At 37.8% G+C, this 20,568-nt stretch overlaps 3 protein-coding genes across 6 annotated transcripts; 1 reads left to right on the top strand and 2 right to left on the bottom strand.

The window, feature by feature from the left end:
- Positions 1-81: 81 nt before the first annotated feature.
- On the bottom strand, positions 82-4,535 carry LOC120003299 (O-fucosyltransferase 36-like). The gene is made up of 3 exons (XM_038852228.1): positions 2,989-4,535; positions 1,421-1,670; positions 82-463 (listed from the first exon to the last, which is right to left on the bottom strand). The coding sequence occupies exons 1-3, from the start codon at positions 4,317-4,319 to the stop codon at positions 287-289; spliced, it is 1,758 nt and encodes a 585-aa protein (XP_038708156.1). The 5' UTR covers positions 4,320-4,535; the 3' UTR covers positions 82-286.
- A 1,320-nt stretch (positions 4,536-5,855) lies between these two features.
- LOC120003454 (ubiquitin-conjugating enzyme E2 34-like) lies at positions 5,856-10,398 on the bottom strand. 4 transcript variants are annotated; one of them, XM_038852452.1, is made up of 10 exons: positions 10,282-10,398; positions 9,469-9,622; positions 9,000-9,054; positions 8,318-8,356; positions 8,135-8,198; positions 7,962-8,023; positions 7,836-7,875; positions 7,667-7,694; positions 6,867-6,958; positions 5,856-6,376 (listed from the first exon to the last, which is right to left on the bottom strand). In XM_038852452.1, exons 2-10 carry the CDS (start codon positions 9,523-9,525, stop codon positions 6,115-6,117), a joined length of 699 nt encoding a protein of 232 aa, XP_038708380.1. In that variant the 5' UTR covers positions 9,526-9,622; positions 10,282-10,398; the 3' UTR covers positions 5,856-6,114. The 4 variants fall into 4 exon arrangements, with proteins under 4 accessions (XP_038708380.1, XP_038708379.1, XP_038708378.1 ...); XM_038852451.1 differs by having other exon boundaries at positions 6,115-6,376; positions 10,164-10,296; XM_038852450.1 differs by lacking the exon at positions 10,282-10,398 and adding an exon at positions 10,110-10,254 and having other exon boundaries at positions 6,115-6,376.
- Positions 10,399-16,564: 6,166 nt separating this feature from the next.
- Positions 16,565-20,100, top strand: LOC120004613 (pectinesterase 3-like). Its single transcript, XM_038853984.1, has 2 exons — positions 16,565-17,775; positions 19,148-20,100. Exons 1-2 carry the CDS (start codon positions 16,746-16,748, stop codon positions 19,828-19,830), a joined length of 1,713 nt encoding a protein of 570 aa, XP_038709912.1. The 5' UTR covers positions 16,565-16,745; the 3' UTR covers positions 19,831-20,100.
- The last annotated feature ends 468 nt before the right edge of the window (positions 20,101-20,568 follow it).

Here is a 20,568-nt window from a genome sequence, read left to right as displayed (position 1 = left end):
ATTTCAGTCCTGAGAATAACAATGTTCATCTAACATGCCATTATTAAATCCCAAGCAGTTCTCGACGAGTAAAAAACAAAATGTTGCAAAATGAATTTATAAATTGATTTATTGGTAGCTAACAAGTAGTTCATAACAACTTTAAAACACCACTTCCAACTTTAAAGCCATATACACTATCATTAGTAACACTAGATTTTGGTACAGACTATCCGTCACTGCAAACTCCTACCAAGTGCAGAGAAAGCAAGCAGCTTAAGTAACATAATGTGACAACCTGCTGTCTTCATTCATTTTCTGCTATGAAGTTTGGCTCTTCACCTTGGCAGAGATACTCATCACAAATGGAAGCTGATCCCCAGTCCTTGCGGAGCCGCAAAATGTCATCTGTGAAAGTGGATCCAGAGGCTCCAATGAACACACTAGACATAGCACAGATTGTCTTGTCCAGCATGGCTTCCACCTTCAACATGAAATTTCAAAGGAATGTAAATAAAACATTATCAAGGAAGACTGTGTGTAAAGAATTTGTCATGCAATCTTCTGATGTGAAACGCATAAAAGAGTAACTCTGCATTGCTATAACAATAGTGATAAAAAAGATGTCTCGAAAACTTCCGCGACTTCCAATGGTTAAAATGAGCGCCAACTCTACCTCTAAATTTTTGAAGAAAAGAAAGTCCTAGAAAAGAGGGAAGGAGAGGGAGAATTTATGATTAGACAGGAGGGAGGAAGAGACGAAGTTTCTGCTTCAGATGATTACAGGTAGCCACTCGATCAAGCTTGTAAAATATAAACAATGTCAGCCTGGAGAAATGATTCTCATCCTTGATTTAAGCCTCGAATCATGATATTAGCTTTCCCGTTCTGTTAGTATGAGGTGAGCCTGAACAGATCCGGTCCAGCCAGTGTTCTGTGTAACCTTATTTTTGGGACAACCGATAAGGTTACATATATATTCTTAATGGTAGGGAATAGTGTCTTGCATAACTTAATGGTATAGATTAGTGAAACAATGTATCCACCTCGAGGACCTTGTCAATACTGGATAATCATTAGGATAAAGCTAGTTACAACAGTTAATCTAGAAAAATTAAATTCCAAGCGAACTTCATTTTGCAACTTTGCTAAATTTTATCTATGGTGAGCTTCCTCAATCTAGAATTCCCACATCTGATTTACAACTAGGGATAACAAGATAAGACAGTAGCAGCCTTTATGCTAGTACGACTGCTAATTATATATTAGACAATGGAAACCAAGCATTCTAGTGTACTGTTCAATAGGTTGCACCAGAAAACTATTGAATGCACACACATATCCTACCAGTCAATGTTTCTGTCGAATAGCAGGCTAAACAAGAGATGTTTAAGTTTCTGATACCCCAGGAAAGAAAAACAAAACAAACACATAATCTCACCTGAGAATCTCCCTCAATTCCATGTCTGTATAACAAAGCATCCCATTTTTCAGCTGAATTACGAGCCGGCCGTTTAATGAGTGGAACAGTCTTCCCGTTAAGCACAACTAACGATTGCAGCAAGCCAGTTTCACTTTCTGCTGCATCCGTAGAAAGATATATAACAGGTGCATTGACCCTTTCAATCACCTTTGTGATGCAATCGGCAGCCTGGGGAATTGGGTAAAAGCAGCTTGGAGTCTTGACGTTGCTGAAAAAAAAAAAAAAAGATAAGTATTAGAAGTACACAATCAAAACTTCTCAAAGGTAGACCCATAGGTAAAATGCTTTATTTAAATATTTGAATTAATTGCATCAAAGGTATAGATAAGATTGAGTCCATAAATCATTGTATGGCAAAATATATTCGAGTATAGTAGTAGCTTCATGCAAGTTATTCTGGCATATGTAACTCATTCAAAAGTGTTTCCAATGACGGGAGCAAGTCGAAGGATTTGAACAACTAACATGCACAGCATTAGTTGGTCTCAACAATATTTTACTTCAAAATTAAGATTTGGAGGCAAAGTGCTCATAAGCAATGCTAAAAGTTACTGCATCCCCTTTTATAGAAAGCTATTCTTAGAAACCACCCTACTTGAAATTGTTCTGAGACCCACTTAATCCTACTTAATTTAAATCTTTAGATTTGAAGTCTTGCTTCCATATCTCAAGCTTTGAATTAACTTCCAATATTGTCTCATCCACTAAAAATATATCATTCGCAACAAACATGCACCAAAGTACCTCACTTTGGATATGTCGAGTGAGTTCATCCATCACAACAACAAATAAGTACGACCTTACTGTCGACCCTTGGAGCAAAACTAGTGTGAAGAGAAACTCCCCTATAACTCTTTCATTAGTCACACAACACTCGTTACGGCTCCTTCATTCATTTAAAAAAAAAAAAAAAGAGTTGATTCGTCATTAGAACTGTGGCACAATAGTAAAGTTGCTTAATTGCAACTTTAAAATTACAAAGTCAAATCACAGCGACAACCACCTTTATGGGTCAGTACTGTGCAAGTTTACCCTCCTCAGGCCCTACAATTTGCACACTAGGTTTCCTTAATTTGTTTCTCTAAACAAAATTGTCTTCAACTCGTGATGGTTGCGGTAAGGGATATTTTTCTTGATAACTGAGAAGATGACTGAGAGGGTCAGAACTTCATACATCTAAGTTTCTTTTTTCTCACCCTTTCTTAATATATACCTTTCTAATACAAGATGTCTAAGAAGATAGGCGAATAAAAAAAAATAAATGTGCACCAACAAATAGTCAGCTCATCTGCCATCAAACCCTTTGCCTATTTATGGTTTATGGATTCACCTTGCATAAGAAAGTTTAAATACAGAATGTTCTCCTGGTGGCAACAGAGTATCAATAAGTACAGTAAATCACATTTTGAAAATTCAGGATGCAAACGCGTATCATGAGATGCTAGCAAGTTAAATGGAGCTGTGTTTATGTTAAGTAGAAGGTGACATTATCATAATGTGCATCTTAATAAATAAGGTATACATACCAGAATTTCAAAAAACCATGCCGCCGGAAATGAAGAGCTACATAGTTCTTTCCCAAAAATGTTTGTATAAAACGCTGTGCAGTTATCAAAATAAGTCGACTTGGCTCAACCAAAGTCTTGCATTTATGCGCAATCGGACCACCGGGCTGCATTACCCACTCTTTCTCCACATCTGCAAAAAACACATCCCCTACCGCAATAACATCAGCATCAGATGAAAACTTGGCCTGAACATCTTGAACCGTCCGATTACTTGGCTTCTTAATATCCTCAACCCAAGGTGACTCTAGCTTATCCCCCATAGAAATCCCCAACCCCTTTAATTTTTTGAGATGCTCTTCATCAACATAACAAAGCTCAGGCAATGAGAAGTAACAGATGAACTTATCAATGTGCATGTGATTTTTCTTGATCTCTGCAAACTCTTCAAAGGAAATAACAACCTTTCTCCCCAGACACTTATTTATGTGCTCAATATCCAACACCCTACTATACTGATAATCAAATTTGGAGCTGGGGATAACTAAAACTCGGTTCAACAAAGCAGCAAAAAACATGTGCTTCTCTAAGCAAATCAGATGATTACTCATCTGGCCAGACAAGCATATTGCAAACAAGAATTTGTTCGATCTGGGTTTCCATTCAATTGTTTTCCTATCAGAGAATTTCTGATCCACCTTCCTACACCTATCAAAACCGTACTCAGCACCAAAAGGTAAAAACCCACCATTCTCCAACTCTGCCGACACATTACCTGACTTATGCGGCAACAACAGAGACCGCTGAATCTCTTTATTTCGAGAAAGCTGCTTAAGTAAAACAGATTGAATATCTTCAACTAACGGAGAACTAGAAATACCGGAGTTATTCACATTAGAAGTAGAAGAATTAATAAATGTTTGGTTGTAGAAAGTTATTAGCTCCAATTGCTGCTGTCTGAGTAAATACAAGGCTTGCAATTCCGCTTCCCGCATATGGTCAGACAGCGAATCAAGCTTGATAGACGAAAGATTTACAGAGAAGAGGTCGCGAATGTTGGTAGAGAAATAGACGAGGACAATGAAGAGAGGAAGAAATATAGCAAATAGATACCTCTTATTGAAGTTGAATTCGAACAAATTACTGAATTTGATACGGCCAATGCCGCAAACACGGCGACTTCCGATGCGAGACTCTAAATCGTCATCGTCAATGTGGAATGTGGATCGTGGAAAGGTAGTGGATGCGGCGGTTGTGTCGATGGTGGGAACACGGTGGTTCTTCCTCTCGTTCTGGTCAATTAGGTTCTGGCGATCATCGTCATCGTCGGAAGAGGAATCCCTTTCCATCATCCGCTGTGAGTGAGTGATTGAGAGAATGAACTGCAATTCGGATTCTCTAAAACGGCGACGTATAGTATCTTCGTCTTCGGAGCTCGCTGTGTTAAGTCTCTGTCACTCTCTATTCTTCTGAATGAAGCAAAGCGAGCGAATGATAAGATCTGGAGATGGAGTAATGAAGGGGTGAGAGGTTGTTAACCAGCTTCGAAGTCACATGATGAAAGGGGAGGAATTAGGAATATATACATAAGACCGATCCGTCGGTGAACGATAATGACCCGCTACCGGCCCCCCATTCGGTTTTGGGTTCTAATCCGGATCCAAGTCCATAAAGCTCCATTTAGGTTACGTTTGGTTGTTCAAATCAATAATTTTTAGTATATTATTTGTGAAATCATTTTTTTAGTGTGTGTATATATATATATATATATATATATATATAACGATTATATATTATTGTCACGCCTTGTGTACCATTGCCCTTAATAGGTTTGCTACATCTTTTAAGATAAAATCCTACGTAGCTTGTGTTCGGAAATTAATTGCTCTAAAGAGCTTAGACAATTTCCAAAACATCGTCTTCCATAATAAATTTAGGAAAATCAGAATCCAAGGAAATTGAATCCCAAATAGAAAAGCAAAAGTCTCAACAATAACACTACACCTTGTAGCAGGGATACATTTATAAGCCGAAACTAATACTCGACCCTCATGGTCACGGATAACCATCTCGACACCAGCACAATCTAAATCCAATTTCCAATATGCATCAAGATTGATCTTCAAAGAGTTCAAATACCCTTACCATTTATATCACATAGTTTTTTATTGTTCAATAAAAAATTTTACTGGTTATCGCCACGTAGCGTGACATATAAGTTTTAAATATTTTTTCTTTTAAATATGAGTTGGGAGGGTTCAATTTTTTTAGTTATAGTTGGCTACAATTTTTCCTAAATCTGTGTTAAATTATGGGGGTGTTTAAGAGTTAGGATTTAATATCTAGAGTTTAGGATTTATAGTTTAAAATTTACATTGGTGAATTTTTCTGGGATCAAACTGTATGGATTCGGGAAAGTTTTGAGTTCAATTCTCACAAAAGCAAATACGATTGTGGCGAAGTGCTCGTATGCAACTAGTTACTACACTAAGTGGCATTCTCCTAAATGGATTTTCTCTTCTTTTGTGGCTTTAACTACAAAATATCCACATCCATAGTATACAAGACACTTGGCAGGCTTGCATGCTTTACATTGCATCCATGGTGCGTAGGCATTTGCTCATCTACACATATATAACAACATTAAGCAAGAAGAATATCAAATCTTCGGTGCGGTTTAACCCTAACATATCCCACATTGCTTGGATAACCCAAGTGATGTGGGGTTATTGGAAAACCCTTATCCCTATCACAATGAAGCCTTTTCTCAAGTTTAAGCACGATTACGTGAGACGAAGACGGCCTAGGAATAATATAATCGTGCGGATTCGATATATCCGTGGAAATTGATAAACCCAAAAGCATGCAATATCCTAGTACGGTCAAAATGAAGGGAGGAATACTGCATCACAAGTTAAAATAAAATTCAACGTCAAAATGATCTAAAATTTGATCATTGACTCCTAATTGTAGACGATGGCTTCAAAGTTCAAACATCAAAATGAGATCCAACTTCCAACTAAAAAACTCACCAACCCTCCCATCGTATCCTATACAAAGTTTTCACAAGATACATGACAACCTGGGGGGGGCTGCACTAGAAAAGTCTTGTATAACCACTTTGCCCTAAATTTTCCGTCGTAAATATTAGAGTTGAAGCAGAGGAAGTGCTATTATAACGCCAAATATCAAAACCAGTAACAACATCATCCAGGTTGGGAAACTCTGCTTCCTTTTTATTGGCATATTGTTTGGTGTATCAACATTTTTCATGTCTTCGACCGATGACTTACCAAGTTTTTCAGAACTGGAATTGTCTGTTTGCGGCAGCTCCGGTGACCTCTGCTCTGAAACAAGCTGCTGGTTATACTTCTCCACATACTCGGGAAACATTCTCCTAAATGTTGTGCTGTTACAAAGAGACAATCAGATTTCTTTACTGTTGTGCTAACACCGAAGTTTTAGAAACATTAGAATCACAAAAGATTTAACGTAACAAACACATAATCCAAACGGAATGGATTATGCAACCAGGTAGCATAGGAATTAAGGAGGTTCCAAGCAAAGCTGTTTATATGATTGGGAAAATGTCAAAAAGGAAACAACCAGCCATCTAGAAGCAAAGATCAGTGTTAAAGAACCTATGCAATCTGGGAACACCACATCCAAACGCTCAAGAAACATTCCTTCTTAATTACCACCCCACTTTAAAAGGCCCACTTAGAAAAAGAAAATTAAGAAAAAGGAAAGGCATCACATGACCTTAAAGAAAAATTAAAGAAAGTGCATGTACTATTACGCATGGAAAGGAAATAATTCAAACTGGACGAGTAACTCGGATTACAAAAAGGAAAAATAAATAAATAAATAGAGTCTACAAATTGGTTCAGTTCACTTACTTCTTACAATTGAAAGCAAGTGAAACCTTAGCTAGGCGCTGCTTCTCAGCAACAGTAGAGCTCACACTGCCACTGGTTGGACTGCTGTCCATCTGCAGACAAAGATGCTATGAATCTTGGAAACAAAATGAACTCCACTCACACTAAACAACAATTCAAGGATGTTTCCACATTCAAGCAATGTGGTTTTCTTAAAAAAAAAAGCAAAAGTCAAATAGATAATGGGGTTTTGATTAATCAAACTCATTCCGGAGAGAAAAAGGAAAGAAAAAACCGACTCCAATAAGAGTTCTGTAATTGTTATTGCAATTTTTGAAATTGGATTCTCATTCCATTGTAGTTCTTGCAAATCAAACCGGGTTCTTTCCAGAATAACTAATTTTAAAACTAAGCCAAAATTACACGGACTTGAGATGTATGTACTTAATAACTAATTTTAAAACTAAGCCAACAACAAAATTGTTTCGGACGAGGCTTTGATGATGAAAATGGGCTTTCACAACATAGACACCTCAATGAAATCTGCCATCAATTAACTCCTACAAGTATCAGCTTCATACATGCATTGTAAATTAAAAAAGAAATCATTTCAAAAGAAAAGAAAATTAAAAATTATCAAAATTATATGGCTTACAAATTTGGTATTTATATGGACTGTGATCTGAGTATATAAGCATTTTACTTGACACATACATGAAGTGCCTCACAACCAATAAAAACAGAATGATTCCAAAGAATAAAACAGAATGAAAGCAACTATGAGAAAGCATAGGGGTAAATAAAAGATTTAACACACTGACCATGAAAGAAAGAAGTCCATTAAGTATGCTGCATTTTTTTTCCAAAAGATGTAAGTTAGAATAAAAAGAGAACAATTTATAAAATCTACAATTTCTTATCAAAAATAACAGCATACAACTATTTTCTTATGTCTGAGATAACAATGTGGAAAAGGTATATATCTTTCACCTTGAGACAGACCACATTGGGTTCCAACTCTCTGGATGAACTGCAAGTGACAGAATTAATGCCATCAAGTATATTCCTAGGTGAAAGAAAACTGAATTTCCATTAATGGCAGTAAGTGAAACTTACAGTCGCTCATAGACAGACATATTTTCTTTTGTGTCATGAACCTTCCATTGGGAGTGGTCATGCTACAATGAAGAGAAATATCATCACCAGACCAGGCTTTACAAACGAATACACACACACACACACACTTGAATCATCATCTCACGAAAAGAAAAGCAATCTGAACACATTACCTGATTCCAGGAGGTTTATATGGATATTCGGGAGGAAACTTGATCTTTCCGTAGTAATATCCGCCTTATCAAAATGTACAAAAATTAATTAAAATATGCTGGATAACTAATCCCGTATTCCTACAGGGAGACAGATAATCAAAGATACACTACAGGACTATATGTGCAGGTAGATAAACAAACCTGCAAATGGTGTTCCCTCACTTCCCTCCAGCACATAATCTGAATACTCCAAATATGTCAAAAACACCAAAAGAATAACAAGAAAATAGAAGACTAGTTTAAAAATCTGAAAGGCTAGTAAAATGATGCAGTATGCCATTCCTACCAAATGCCAAGGGGCATAAGCAAGTTTTCCAACTCATACTCAACCAAGGAAGATTCGCCTCCATTCAAAAAAAGGAAGGTTTGCCTAAATGTAAAAAAAAAAAGGAACAAAAAAGAGTAAATAACACTTGTGCACAGGGCTCCCGCAGTTGGTGGGGTCGGAGACAGACAAGATGTAAGCAGACCTTATCCCCACATAATATGCAGAGAGGTTGTTCCTAGGAATTGAACTTGTGACCTTTGGGTTGCACAACTCTACTACTATGTCATATGTTCGCCTGAATACGCATCAAAATCTAAGCCAACAATTATCATGATATCATACCATTATCTACAAACTAACAAACATATCCACATTGACATCCTAGTGCACACATCATCTTCTCGGAAGAAGTTAACAGAATTCACTATTGCAGTCAAGGGAAAAGGTGATTGTTAAGCATGAAGAGATGGTACGAGGTCTAAGGATTCCAGTTAAAGATGATTGAAACATAATTGACATGAATATAAAAGTAGATGCGTGGAAACAGAAACTTACGCCACTCAAGGATATCTTTTGAGTTAGGACAAGCAACAACATGAGAAACCGGTTCCTACAAATTCATATAGGGAAAAAGAATGAGGGACACACGTGCAATATAAGTTGCATATGGCTACAAAAAAAATTGTCTAATATATCAACAAAAAATTTTGGGTTGCAAAACTAATATATCCATCAATCAACCTCAGTATGCATATCAAAACTGCATAACGGTATAAGGTCCTATTGATAATTGGGAAATTATTAAGTTTATTTCTTGGTGGTGTAATGTTATAAAACTTGTCATACAACTCATACTGAAACACAAGATCAATAAATAATGCAATTTTTAAATAGCTTAAGCATTTAAATAAACCATAAATGTTAAAATCTACTCAATCCAACTGCAAGGAAAAGAAAGAAACAAGGGAAACAACATAGTTCACATAAAGATATAATCATCCAGAGGATCAATGTGAGGACATACTTTACAGAGTGCTTTATATTCCTTATTAAGGCGCTGTATACAAGCTTTGTCTGGCATGTTACGACTCTAACTGGTTGCTATACACAACAAGAAGGCACCTTTACCCTTGCTGTTCCTTTATCCGCTTGACTTCAAATCCACAATTTTCGTAGTTCTGCTAACGTAAAAGAAAACAAAATAAGTAAAGTACACACGCACACACACAGAGAATATATTCAGATAGTTAAACAATAATCAATTATGTACAGAAAAAAAAGTATATGTAAACCCAATAATCCTTAAAAGATTCAAGAAGTCTTCCATAAAAACATAAGCCCACCAAACACATTACAGCTATGTCGGCCAAGTATACCTACTAGACAAGCGGGAAAAAAAATAATATACATTTCTTCTTCCCCATATCTGCCTCACACATACACCCGAAGAAACAAAAAAGACGAGGTTAGTCAGTGTCAATGTATAAGGTGCTGCTATCCATTGTAAACGGTGATCAAATGGCTCAGTTTCGATTTTTACACAACTTTAAGTGACTCCAGGAAAAAAATAAAAGGAATTAAAAAAATCAGCTTTAATTGCGCATCTTCGAGCAAATTCTATCGAATTAACAAGAATTACCCAAATCATGAATTCAAAAAACTAACCCAGGTGTTAAGTTAATGAAATCGAAATCCGCAAACAACAAATCCTCACGTAACTGAAATTGAACAGAAATTAACACTAGATCGGTCTCAGAATCAACAACAAGTGACTCGAAATTCAAATATCAAACGCAAAGCCAATCGCCAAACAACAGAGAGATGTTATTCAATTTACCCTCTTTCAGGGATTATTGGACTGGGCCGTCATCGCTGGCTTTGAGTTTCGTAGAGAGAATTATATCTCTTTGCGGGTTTGAGTTTACTCCTGATCAAAACGAAACGTACCGTTTTGATCGGTATATTAAAATAAATGAACCGTTTTTTATTTTATACTCCTTCGAAGATTAAAGTCGGGGATAGCGCAACTGTCAAAATTTCCGACGATTTGAGGGACGGCATATCTGAACTCTTTTTTTTTTTTTTAATCGATGAGACCATACAAATCTGTACTGTTACACATTTGATATGGGTCAACGTGCACATAATTTTCTCACCTAATGATAAAGTAAGTCGGGTCAAAGCCCAGCACGTGCACATAGCCACAAAGTTGTTGCTCCAAGTGGAAATCGAATTCAGAATCTTCCGAGACCATACGATTTTGTCCCATAAAAATTCACCACTAAACTATCACCCAAGTGATTAGCATATCTAAACTCCCTCGCCCTTGTTTGATTATCCACGTATTTTTCTTCTCTTTTTTTGGCCAAAAATGTCACCTTAGGCTAATTGTATTAGAAATGTCATGCGTCACTCTGGCGAAACTTCGGCATCCAAGTGTCATTTCTCAGTCAATAAGTGACCTACCGTGACAAGAAATTCAACAATGAGTGATCGAGTTTAAAACTTTGAAAATTTGATGATTGGATTGGAATGAGACTTATCTTTCGGTCAGCAAAATATGTATTTACTCAAAATAGTGAGTATTCCCTTCACACCCACATCAAATGTGTTGTATTTTTTTTTTTTTTGATAGGAAATGAAATTTTATAACACAACAGAAAATAGAACTTACAAACCAGACATCGCCCAAGCTGGAATCTCCCCGATCCATACTCTAGTACCTAGAGTGCGATGAGAGTTTCTAGCCATGAAATGGGCAACCTGATTCAAGATACATGAGAACAGAAATGGACACCTAAATTATCCATTAACAACTCGCACGACTGGAGCACCGCTCCGGCGGGGGCCCGGTGGAAAGAACGGTCAGAGAGGAAGCGACAAACTATAGCTGAGTCTGACTCTAGCTGAAAATCACGAAAACCTCTGTCTTGGGCTACTTGTAGTCCCACCAGAACAGCAAGAGACTCAATTGCCACCGGGTCTAGGATTCCTTGCCTATAACAAGAGAAGGCGAAGCTTACTTGACCTCTATCATCTCGCATAACACCACCAACCCCACAAGTGCCTTTGTCATTAAAGCATGCCCCATCAACATTAAGCTTAAAAAGACCATTTGGTGGCCGTGCCCAGACTGTCGCTGTACTAACTGTAGAATCTCCCTGCCTAACATCCTGGGTCGCCATAACTTGCCTATAATCTTCAATGAAGTTATTGCCCCGCCTTACCAAAGTAGCATAAGAGGTCCATTTTCCTTCAAACATAAATTCATTCCTCTTTTTCCAAATAAACCATGCAAACATAGCGAAGATAACCTTCACTGAGGTCGTTGAATAAGCTAAAATGTGGGCAGCCCAGTCAATAAATTTTAAGCGACATCCCCCACTATTGTACTCCGTAGGCAGAACACTCGACCAAACCTCCTTAGCCATTTGACAAAGCAACAAAATATGGTCTACAGTTTCCTCCTCCTTGCCACATAGAATACACCCACTCAAAGAAATGGCTCGTGGACGATGTAAGTTTGAGTTACAAGGGATGCAGCCATGTACAGCTCCAAACAGAAAGTGCTTAATTTTACTTGGCACCTGAATATCCCATAATGCTCTCCAAGGGAAAGCGCAACCATGATTAGACGAGGAGCCCACCATGCTTTGCTCCCTTTTCAACTGCCCAGCTAACTTGTAACCAGATTTGACATTGTAGCATCCATTTTTTGTCCAGTGCCAACTCATCACATCCTCCACCGAGTTTACTCCCAACGGGATTGTCAAAATTAAACTTGCCTCTTGTGGATCAAACAAGTCTTTAACAAGATCATGCTTCCACGTCCCCAAGTTCTCATCAATCAAATGGTGGACAGTTTTTGTGTGCCAATTCTCTGGGAGATGAGAGAAAATTTTAAAGGTGGAAGGTTGTGGGAGCCAAGGATCATCTTTTAATAGAATGGACTTTCCATTACCTACCCTCCATCTCATACCCCTTTTCAATAGCGCCAACCCAGCCCACAAACTCCTCCAAGCATAAGAAGGGTTAGAGCCCACCACTGTCGTCATTATGTTACCATGGGGAAAATATCTAGCTTTGTAAATACGATGGAATAGGGATGATTTATTTGTCAAAAGGCGCCATCCCTGTTTTGCTAGAAGCGCAAGGTTGAAAGACTCCAAATCACGAAAACCCAATCCACCCTCTTCCTTTGACCAACACAATTTCTCCCAAGCACGCCAATGAATTTTCTTTTTTCCTCCTACTTGCCCCCACCAAAAATCTGCTATGCACCTTGAAATTTCCTGACAAGTAGATTTGGGAATTTGGAAACATGACATTGTATAAGCTGGGATTGATTGCGCTACTGCCTTTATCAGCACCTCCTTACCACCCTTAGACAACATTTTTTCCTTCCATCCACTTATCTTTGCTTGCACTCTGTCCTTCAAATTTCTAAACATGGTCTTCTTAGATCGGCCAATCAGAGAAGGGAGACCCAAATATTTCTCACGTAACACAAAAGATTGCACTCCAAGAACTTGGAGCAAAGTCCCTTTCAACTGATCTGAAACACCTGGGCTGAGTAAGACACTAGACTTGTCTGCATTTATCTTTTGCCCTGTGGCTAACTCATACGTATGCAACACCTTTTTAATCTCAGCACACTCTTCAGCATTTGCTCTGCAAAATAATAGGGAGTCATCCGCAAAAAACAAGTGGGTCACCTTTGGAGAACTGCGACCCACACCAATACCCTGGATAAGATTCTTTGCCACTGCATCATTCAACAGATTTGTAAGAGATTCTGCACAGAGAATAAACAAGTAGGGTGATAGGGGGTCACCTTGTCGCAACCCTCTTCTAGGAGAGAAAGGAGGGGAACTGGTCCCATTTAGTAGCATATATATTCCTACCAATTGAGGAAATAATCAATCAATTAAGAAGCAGCTAAATGTGCTTCATTTATGTCTTATATAATGGTAATCTAATTTCAGTAATTTAAAAAGTATACTAAAATAAATATAAAACATTTAAGATTATAATATATATATATATCAGCGCAATCATCGGCTATAAGTAGCGAGTCTTTCTTTACAAGCATAACACATGGTAGGGTGCCGCTACGATCAGTCCAAGTCATGATCGTCAAAAAACATGAAGAAGAAATCCTATTCACATATTAATTCAATACGAGACTTTTTCATTTTGATAAATTCAAAGCTATTATATCATCAATGAAAGGGATAAGTATTGAAATGACCCCTGAATTTTAATGAATGAATCAATTTAGCTATTGAACTTTCAAAAGTGTAATCCGTTACAATTTTCATCTATTTAGATGATGTGGCAATAAGTCTAAAAACCACATATCACATTAATAATGGAAAACAACTGCCAAATCAGCAAAAATAGACGGAATATGTGTGTATGGGCTAACCGTATATGGAAGTGAAAGTTTATGGGACAAATTGATCATTTTATGAAAATTCAGGGATCATTTCGTAACTTCTTCCTAGATGAAATTAACAACTACAATGGTAAAATTTTATTGTGCCAACAAAAATGTATTGGATTTTGTGTTTTGTTGATGTTGTTGTATTAAAAAACGTGTTTTACTGATGTGACTGTATTGGGAGACGTGTTTTGGAGATTGTTTTACTGATATGACTATATTGGGATACTGATATGCCAATTATATTCATATAATTGTGCATCCTTTTATATGAAATCTTGCATTGTTTAAGAGTTAATTCGAATTATATGCTGCTTAAAGAGTGTTATTTGCACATTTCAGGTTCCGGAGCATAAATGGAAGAAAAGCAGCTTAATGGATAGGAATAAGCAAGAAATTGGACCCGGAGGGAAAAACCGATCGATCGGCCCAAATGTCCGATCGATCGGATTCTGATTTAGCTGAATTGGACAGTGGAGAATTCCGATCGATCGGGCCAAAATCCGATCGATCGGCCAGAGTAGTCTCGCGAATTTTTAGGCCTTTAAATGTCCGAAATCAACCTAAAGTCAAGAAAGATCAGCTCAAAACGACATCATCCTGTGAGATAAACGACTCTGGGTCATGAGGAGTATAAAAGGAATAAGTTGCTAGGTTTTAAGGTGTGGTTGGAACTTTGGAGAAAGTCTCTCAAGCTTGGACGGCAGCCTTGGGAGCTCAAGCTGGATTTTCAGGGGTTTCATCTAATTTCTTCTCATTTCTTGTATTAAATGACTGCTAGTATGGATTCTAAGATGTATTTCGTGATTATGAGGAACTAATCCTCTAACTAGGGGTCCTAATGGAACCCTTCTTTGAATGTTGAATGAACTTGATTTTTAGTCTTTAATTCCTCTTATTGTTGTTGATTTTCTATGGATACACTTATTGCTTTCAAATGCTTGATCACCATTTGAATGATTTTTAGCTTGAGTTGAGTCCGGAAGGATAGGCCTAAGGTTGCAAGAATCCATAGAAAACATAAGTTGAATGAACCATAGAAATATAGGTTTATGACTTATGCAATTGTTAAGTGATTTCCATTGATCTTAATGGGTTTACAATGTATTAATCCGAGTGTTAGGAATAACCCGGATTTATGTTGAAAACACATTCGATGTATCTAGGAATAGAACATTGAATAGAGTGGGAAATTGATTGTCAACAACTAATTTGAGGATTGAGAGTTAAAGAATCAATGGAGTTCAATTGGATGAGAGGTGGTGAAATTAGGAACCCTAGTGTTTAACTTTCTTGGAAATTAAATTGTGTTTGTTGCTAGTTGATTGTTCAATTTGTTATTTACTTAGTGATTATGCAGTTGCTTGTTAACCTTGAATGACCACAATCACAATTCGCATTGCCAATTAGTGTAATAATTGTTTGAATTGACCTTGAAATTGAATTTGCCAAAATATCCTCGTGGGAACGATACTCTACTCATTCTTTATTACTTGTGCGACTTGTCCGCTTGCGAATAATTTCACAACAGATACATATTTGACTTGACTTTTATTTAATAAAGATGAGATTTTTGTTGACCCAGAAAAATGTCATATTTCATTTGCTAGTAATAGGGTTGAGGCCTGTCAAACAAAAGGAAACTTTCTTTTTTTAAAGTAATAATAATAATAATAATAATAAGTGGGTATTTCACATGCATGTTCCCAATAACAAGAAGATGATATTGACATTGCCAACGCGTTCCTTTTGCAGTCAACTACAAATTCACCACACGTGGTTGTCGAATTGAATGTCCAGTGAGTACCTTCCTATACCAAAGTTAACCCAATCAATGGAATTCACAAAAATTAAGAAGTACAAAATCCAAAAGGGAGGTTCGACCAAGTTGAGTTTGGCCACTTGGTATTGGTGTTGGAGGGGTCCATAAGTCCACTAGTTAAGTACTTTTATTAGGCATTCATTAAGTAGTTGAAGGTGGATGATAAGATCACATCGGAGAGAATGAGAGGGGAGCGACAATAAATAAGGAGAATCCACAATCTAACACATTAAAATTGGTCTTCTGGGCTTAAGAAAAAATGTTGAGCTCGAGGAATAAATTTGTGCGAGCCATAGTTCAGAGCGGACAATATATTTATATATTTGGGTTTATGGACGGTGCGAATCTATCCAGAGTCCAACCCAACTTCTTCGATGTCAAAAGGACTTCACCAATTGGCCCTCACATCCCATTTTAACAATCAAATACCAAGTACATAGTTCATTCAGGGACATCTCGCTGGGATACCGTTTGTCTTTATGATATATAAACAATGGGTCATATAAATTTCGGAAGCACTACATGTCCATAATTTTGGTGTCCATAAGTATCCATAATCTAGGTGGCATGAGGAGAAGTGTGAGGACCATTTAATACAACATGGTCCCCCACACTTCTCCTCGTGCCACATAGATTATGGACACTTATGGATATCAAAATTATGGACATATATCATTTTGGTATAAATTTTGTATATTAGTCTTGGTCTTACCATACATAAAAAAAAAATCTTTTTTTTGAAATACCTCTAATAAATATAATTTTCATTGGAATCGAATTTTAGATATATATATATATATATATATATCTAATATAATCGATTGTCAACGAATCATCTGTTGTAAAAACCACACATTGATGAAAGAGATCATCCTATCTTTGCCTTGCCTTCTTATAAAAACTTATATTGGGCCGTAGCATTACTCAAATCTTCACACTCGCCCATCAAAACCAACCTTCTTCCACACAGAACTGATTCTGCGTTTCATACAATCAAACCACGCCAGCGAAAAAGAGGTAACCGGCCCCTCAAGAAATGGACTCAATCAAGTCCTTCAAGGGCTACGGTAAGGTGGATGAGCACCAGCATCAAGAGTTCCGTCGGAAGACACGTAAGCGTCTCATCATCATCATTGTCGCCGCGATCGTTCTAGTAACGGTAATCGTCGGTGTAGTTGTAGGAACTGTCGTTCACAAACGAAAGGGCGATTCATCTTCCGACAATGCCGCTCCCACTTCCGAGCTGACTCCGGCCGCTTCACTCGACGCCGTCTGCAGTGTGACTCAGTACCCTGCGTCTTGCTTCTCCAGCATGTCTACTCTTGAAACCGCCAACACCTCCGATCCCAAAGTTCTATTCAAGATCTCTCTGCAAGTCGCGATTAAAGAGCTCTCGAAGCTCGTGGACTTTCCAGCGAAGTTAATTGAAAAAAGCAATGATACACGAGTCAGGGAGGCTTTGAAGGTTTGCGAGAATGTTCTGAATGATGCACTGGATAGCCTAAACAACTCCGTATCGTCATCGAAAATTGATGACATGAGGACTTGGTTAAGTACTTCCATGACTGACCAAGAAACATGTTTAGATGCCCTAGACGAGTTAAATTCGACTATTCTTGAAGAAGTGAGAACCGCGATGGAAAATTCCACCGAGTTTGTAAGCAATAGTTTGGCCATTGTTACCAAGATTTTGAGTTTATTGGCCGATTTCAGTAGCCCGATTCACCGGAGGCTGCTTGCGACTGAGTCAGGATTTCCGAGTTGGTTGAGTGCAGGTGACCGGCGGCTGCTCCAGAATACAAATTCAACGACGGTGCAGCAGGTCACGGTGGCGAAGGATGGGACTGGGGATTTCAAGACGATAGCCGAGGCGGTGGACATTGTGCCGACGAATAGTAAGACTAGATTCGTGGTTTATGTGAAGGAAGGTGTGTACGAGGAGAATGTGGTTTTGGATAAGAACAAGTGGAATGTCTTGATGTACGGCGACGGGAAGGACAAGACCATCGTTTCCGGCAGTAAGAACTTCATCGACGGGACTCCCACCTTCCACACCGCCACATTTGGTAAGTCCCCTTTTCAGCTTGTATTGCTTATTTCGCTTTCTTCATTTAATTTAATTTTACCATACTCCATGTGAAAATTATGGGTTCTAATATTCTACACCATGCATATGAAATTTGATATCCATGATCGATTTAGATCCTTTTTTTCACATAAATTTAACCGACCAATCAGTTGATTACTAGCAATTAGGTCCGTTTTTCGATTTTTTTGCCTTTGACTAACATATATTTGACGATAACCGATCAATCGATTGACTATTAGTGGTTTGATAAGTTTTTTGATTTTTCAATCAATCCTCACTAATATATATTTGACAATAACCAATCAATCCAATCAATCGATTGGTTTGACGATTGGTTCGATTTGTTACGATTTTTTGACATCCCTAGCATCCTAATATGGATCAACGAATAATCACATGGATCATACATAATGTGTCCCCACGTGAATAGATGTCCTTATCTTTACCAAAATTCTGTGTGTCCCTATAAATGTTGCTTTTAATATTCGTATTTAAATTAGATTTGCAAGTTTGTGTCCTCCAACCTCCATGTGCTTGTCTGTTTCGTAGTCTAAATCTATCTTTGCTCGTGGTCCCACTAATCGCGTATTAAGGCATGCAACTGATATAATGGAAGTTGGCATTGTGTTGTTTCATTTCATGTTTTGTTGTTGTATCTGATTACAAGGCTTAAATGCCCTTCTTGCCTCTTCAACCAGATTGATCTGAAATTTAACCAACAATCTGATTTTGGTAGGTAGTGGTGAATTAGTCCTTCCTTTTCTCCCTAAGAATCCTACTGGAACTAAAATTGCTTACAATTTTTGGAAGCATATGCTGAACAAGAAACACCCTTTTTTCCAAACATCAAATGGTGCCCCCCCAAAACCATTGTTTTAAAGCCAAATTACCCAAGAAATGTTATTGAAATTTCTCTATAACCATGCCAATTTTCCATTTTGAGTACTTTCCCGTTCGTTTTTGCATAGAATATTTCAGAGACAGCACATGTAAGGGGTTAACTGAGTCAGTTTGTTATCATTCAAAATGGTTTGATTATTTCACATTGCTTTTGAGGGGTTGAAGTTTCTCTTATGGAGGGAGCATCTGTTAATGACTATGCTAAATATTCTCAGCGGTACATAAATGGAAAAAGCAGAATTGAAGAGAGGGCTTCCTGTAATTTGAACATTTTCTACAAAAAAGGATTGCAGTTTCTAGCTATCCATAATGTGATTTAGTAGTGGTTCTTCATGTTTCACATCTTAGACCTTTTTTCTGGTTCCATTAGGAGTAACCTTCCCTCCTGTTTAATTATCTACCCTTTGTGAGCAATGATGGATGAAAACTGATAATACGTTTGTCAACAGCTGTTGCGGGAAAGGGTTTTATGGCAAAGGACATGAAGTTCATTAACACGGCAGGAGCAGCAAAGCACCAAGCAGTGGCCTTCCGTTCTGGTTCAGACATGTCTGTATATTATAATTGCGCATTTGATGCCTACCAGGACACCCTATACGCTCATTCCAATCGACAATTCTACCGAGACTGTGACATCACTGGCACCATTGACTTCATCTTTGGCAATGCTGCTGTTGTTTTCCAGAACTGCAACATCCAGCCCAGGCAACCACTGCCTAACCAATTCAACACCATTACAGCTCAGGGAAAGAAGGACCCTAATCAAAACACTGGCATTTCAATCCAGAAGTGTACATTTTCTGCCTTGGACAAAAACCTTACAGCTCCAACATACCTTGGCCGGCCTTGGAAAGAGTACTCCACAACAGTGATAATGCAGTCCACCATTGAAGCATTCCTGAATCCATTGGGCTGGACAGAATGGATCAGCAATGTTGACCCTCCCAGAACCATATTCTACGCTGAGTACCAGAACTCAGGGCCTGGATCAAGTGTTGATCAACGGGTCAAGTGGGTTGGTTACAAGTCCTCTCTCACAGAAGATGAGGCTGGAAAGTTCACTGTGGGATCATTTATTCAGGGCCAGGAATGGTTGCCAATCACTAGTGTTCGATTTGACAACTCTTTGTGATCTGAAAGCAGATAAAGAGATGGAAATCAGAATTTGAGCACAGTATATGATGATTTAAGTTCCTATATTTCTTTCTAGATATTGAAATTGGTCTGGAGCATGTGAAGGCCATGTGAGACTAAAGTGTGCAATGAGGTGCGAGTGTTTTCTTTAGGTATCTTCTTCATTTAATTTTGGCAAATTGTATTTTAACAGTCCCCAGCTGTAAGTTATTGCTATTCAGCCATAAATATACAAGAATGAATACAAGCGTTGATTCTCAGTGGTAAATAAAAATGCAGAGGCCAGTGGGCACTTTGTCATGTGCCCAAGGGCTCAAAGGCACATGGGATTGGGATCATGTGGGGATGCTTTGTTTTTTTTATTCTTTTATAAGAAAAAATTCAAAGTGTTCACATACTTTGATGGTTTACTCAGTTCAAGCATCCAATAGATAAGTAATAGAGTGTTAATACAACAGTTTAATTTTGGTTTAGATGGTAAAAAGTTTTGAGTGAGGCGTTTGGTCTATTAGCCCAATATCATCGTTATCAAAACTTTTACAGAAGTGACAATAAATGGGATTCTAGTTATCCCAATGATTGACATGTCACCCTCTGGTTCAATCATTAGTTTTTGTAGATCCTTATACTTACATATATTAAGGGATAAGATGAATTATTGGATGACTTTGATCCCTAACATTCTTGGAATTTTTATCCCAAAAGCTTGGGATCGGTTAACGGGAATCCACCACGT

This window comes from Tripterygium wilfordii, chromosome 8 (genome assembly GCF_013401445.1).
Source record: "Tripterygium wilfordii isolate XIE 37 chromosome 8, ASM1340144v1, whole genome shotgun sequence".
In the NCBI taxonomy this organism is placed as follows: Eukaryota; Viridiplantae; Streptophyta; class Magnoliopsida; order Celastrales; family Celastraceae; genus Tripterygium; species Tripterygium wilfordii.
This window is presented reverse-complemented; position numbering and strand designations above follow the sequence as displayed.

Excerpts from the sequence above, each read along its gene's own strand:
- LOC120003299 (XM_038852228.1), bottom strand. The coding sequence starts at position 4,319 with ATGATGGAAAGGGATTCCTCTTCCGACGATGACGATGATCGCCAGAAC. Across the intron at positions 1,671-2,988 it reads CATGGTTTTTTGAAATTCTG|CAACGTCAAGACTCCAAGCT; the intron begins GTATGTATACCT and ends TTTTTTTTTCAG. Across the intron at positions 464-1,420 it reads GAATTGAGGGAGATTCTCAG|GTGGAAGCCATGCTGGACAA; the intron begins GTGAGATTATGT and ends TTCATGTTGAAG.
- LOC120003454 (XM_038852452.1), bottom strand. The coding sequence starts at position 9,525 with ATGCCAGACAAAGCTTGTATACAGCGCCTTAATAAGGAATATAAAGCA. Across the intron at positions 9,055-9,468 it reads AATATAAAGCACTCTGTAAA|GAACCGGTTTCTCATGTTGT; the intron begins GTATGTCCTCAC and ends ATGAATTTGTAG. Across the intron at positions 7,695-7,835 it reads CCAATGTGGTCTGTCTCAAG|CATACTTAATGGACTTCTTT; the intron begins GTGAAAGATATA and ends AAAAAAATGCAG.
- LOC120004613 (XM_038853984.1), top strand. The coding sequence starts at position 16,746 with ATGGACTCAATCAAGTCCTTCAAGGGCTACGGTAAGGTGGATGAGCAC. Across the intron at positions 17,776-19,147 it reads CTTCCACACCGCCACATTTG|CTGTTGCGGGAAAGGGTTTT; the intron begins GTAAGTCCCCTT and ends GTTTGTCAACAG.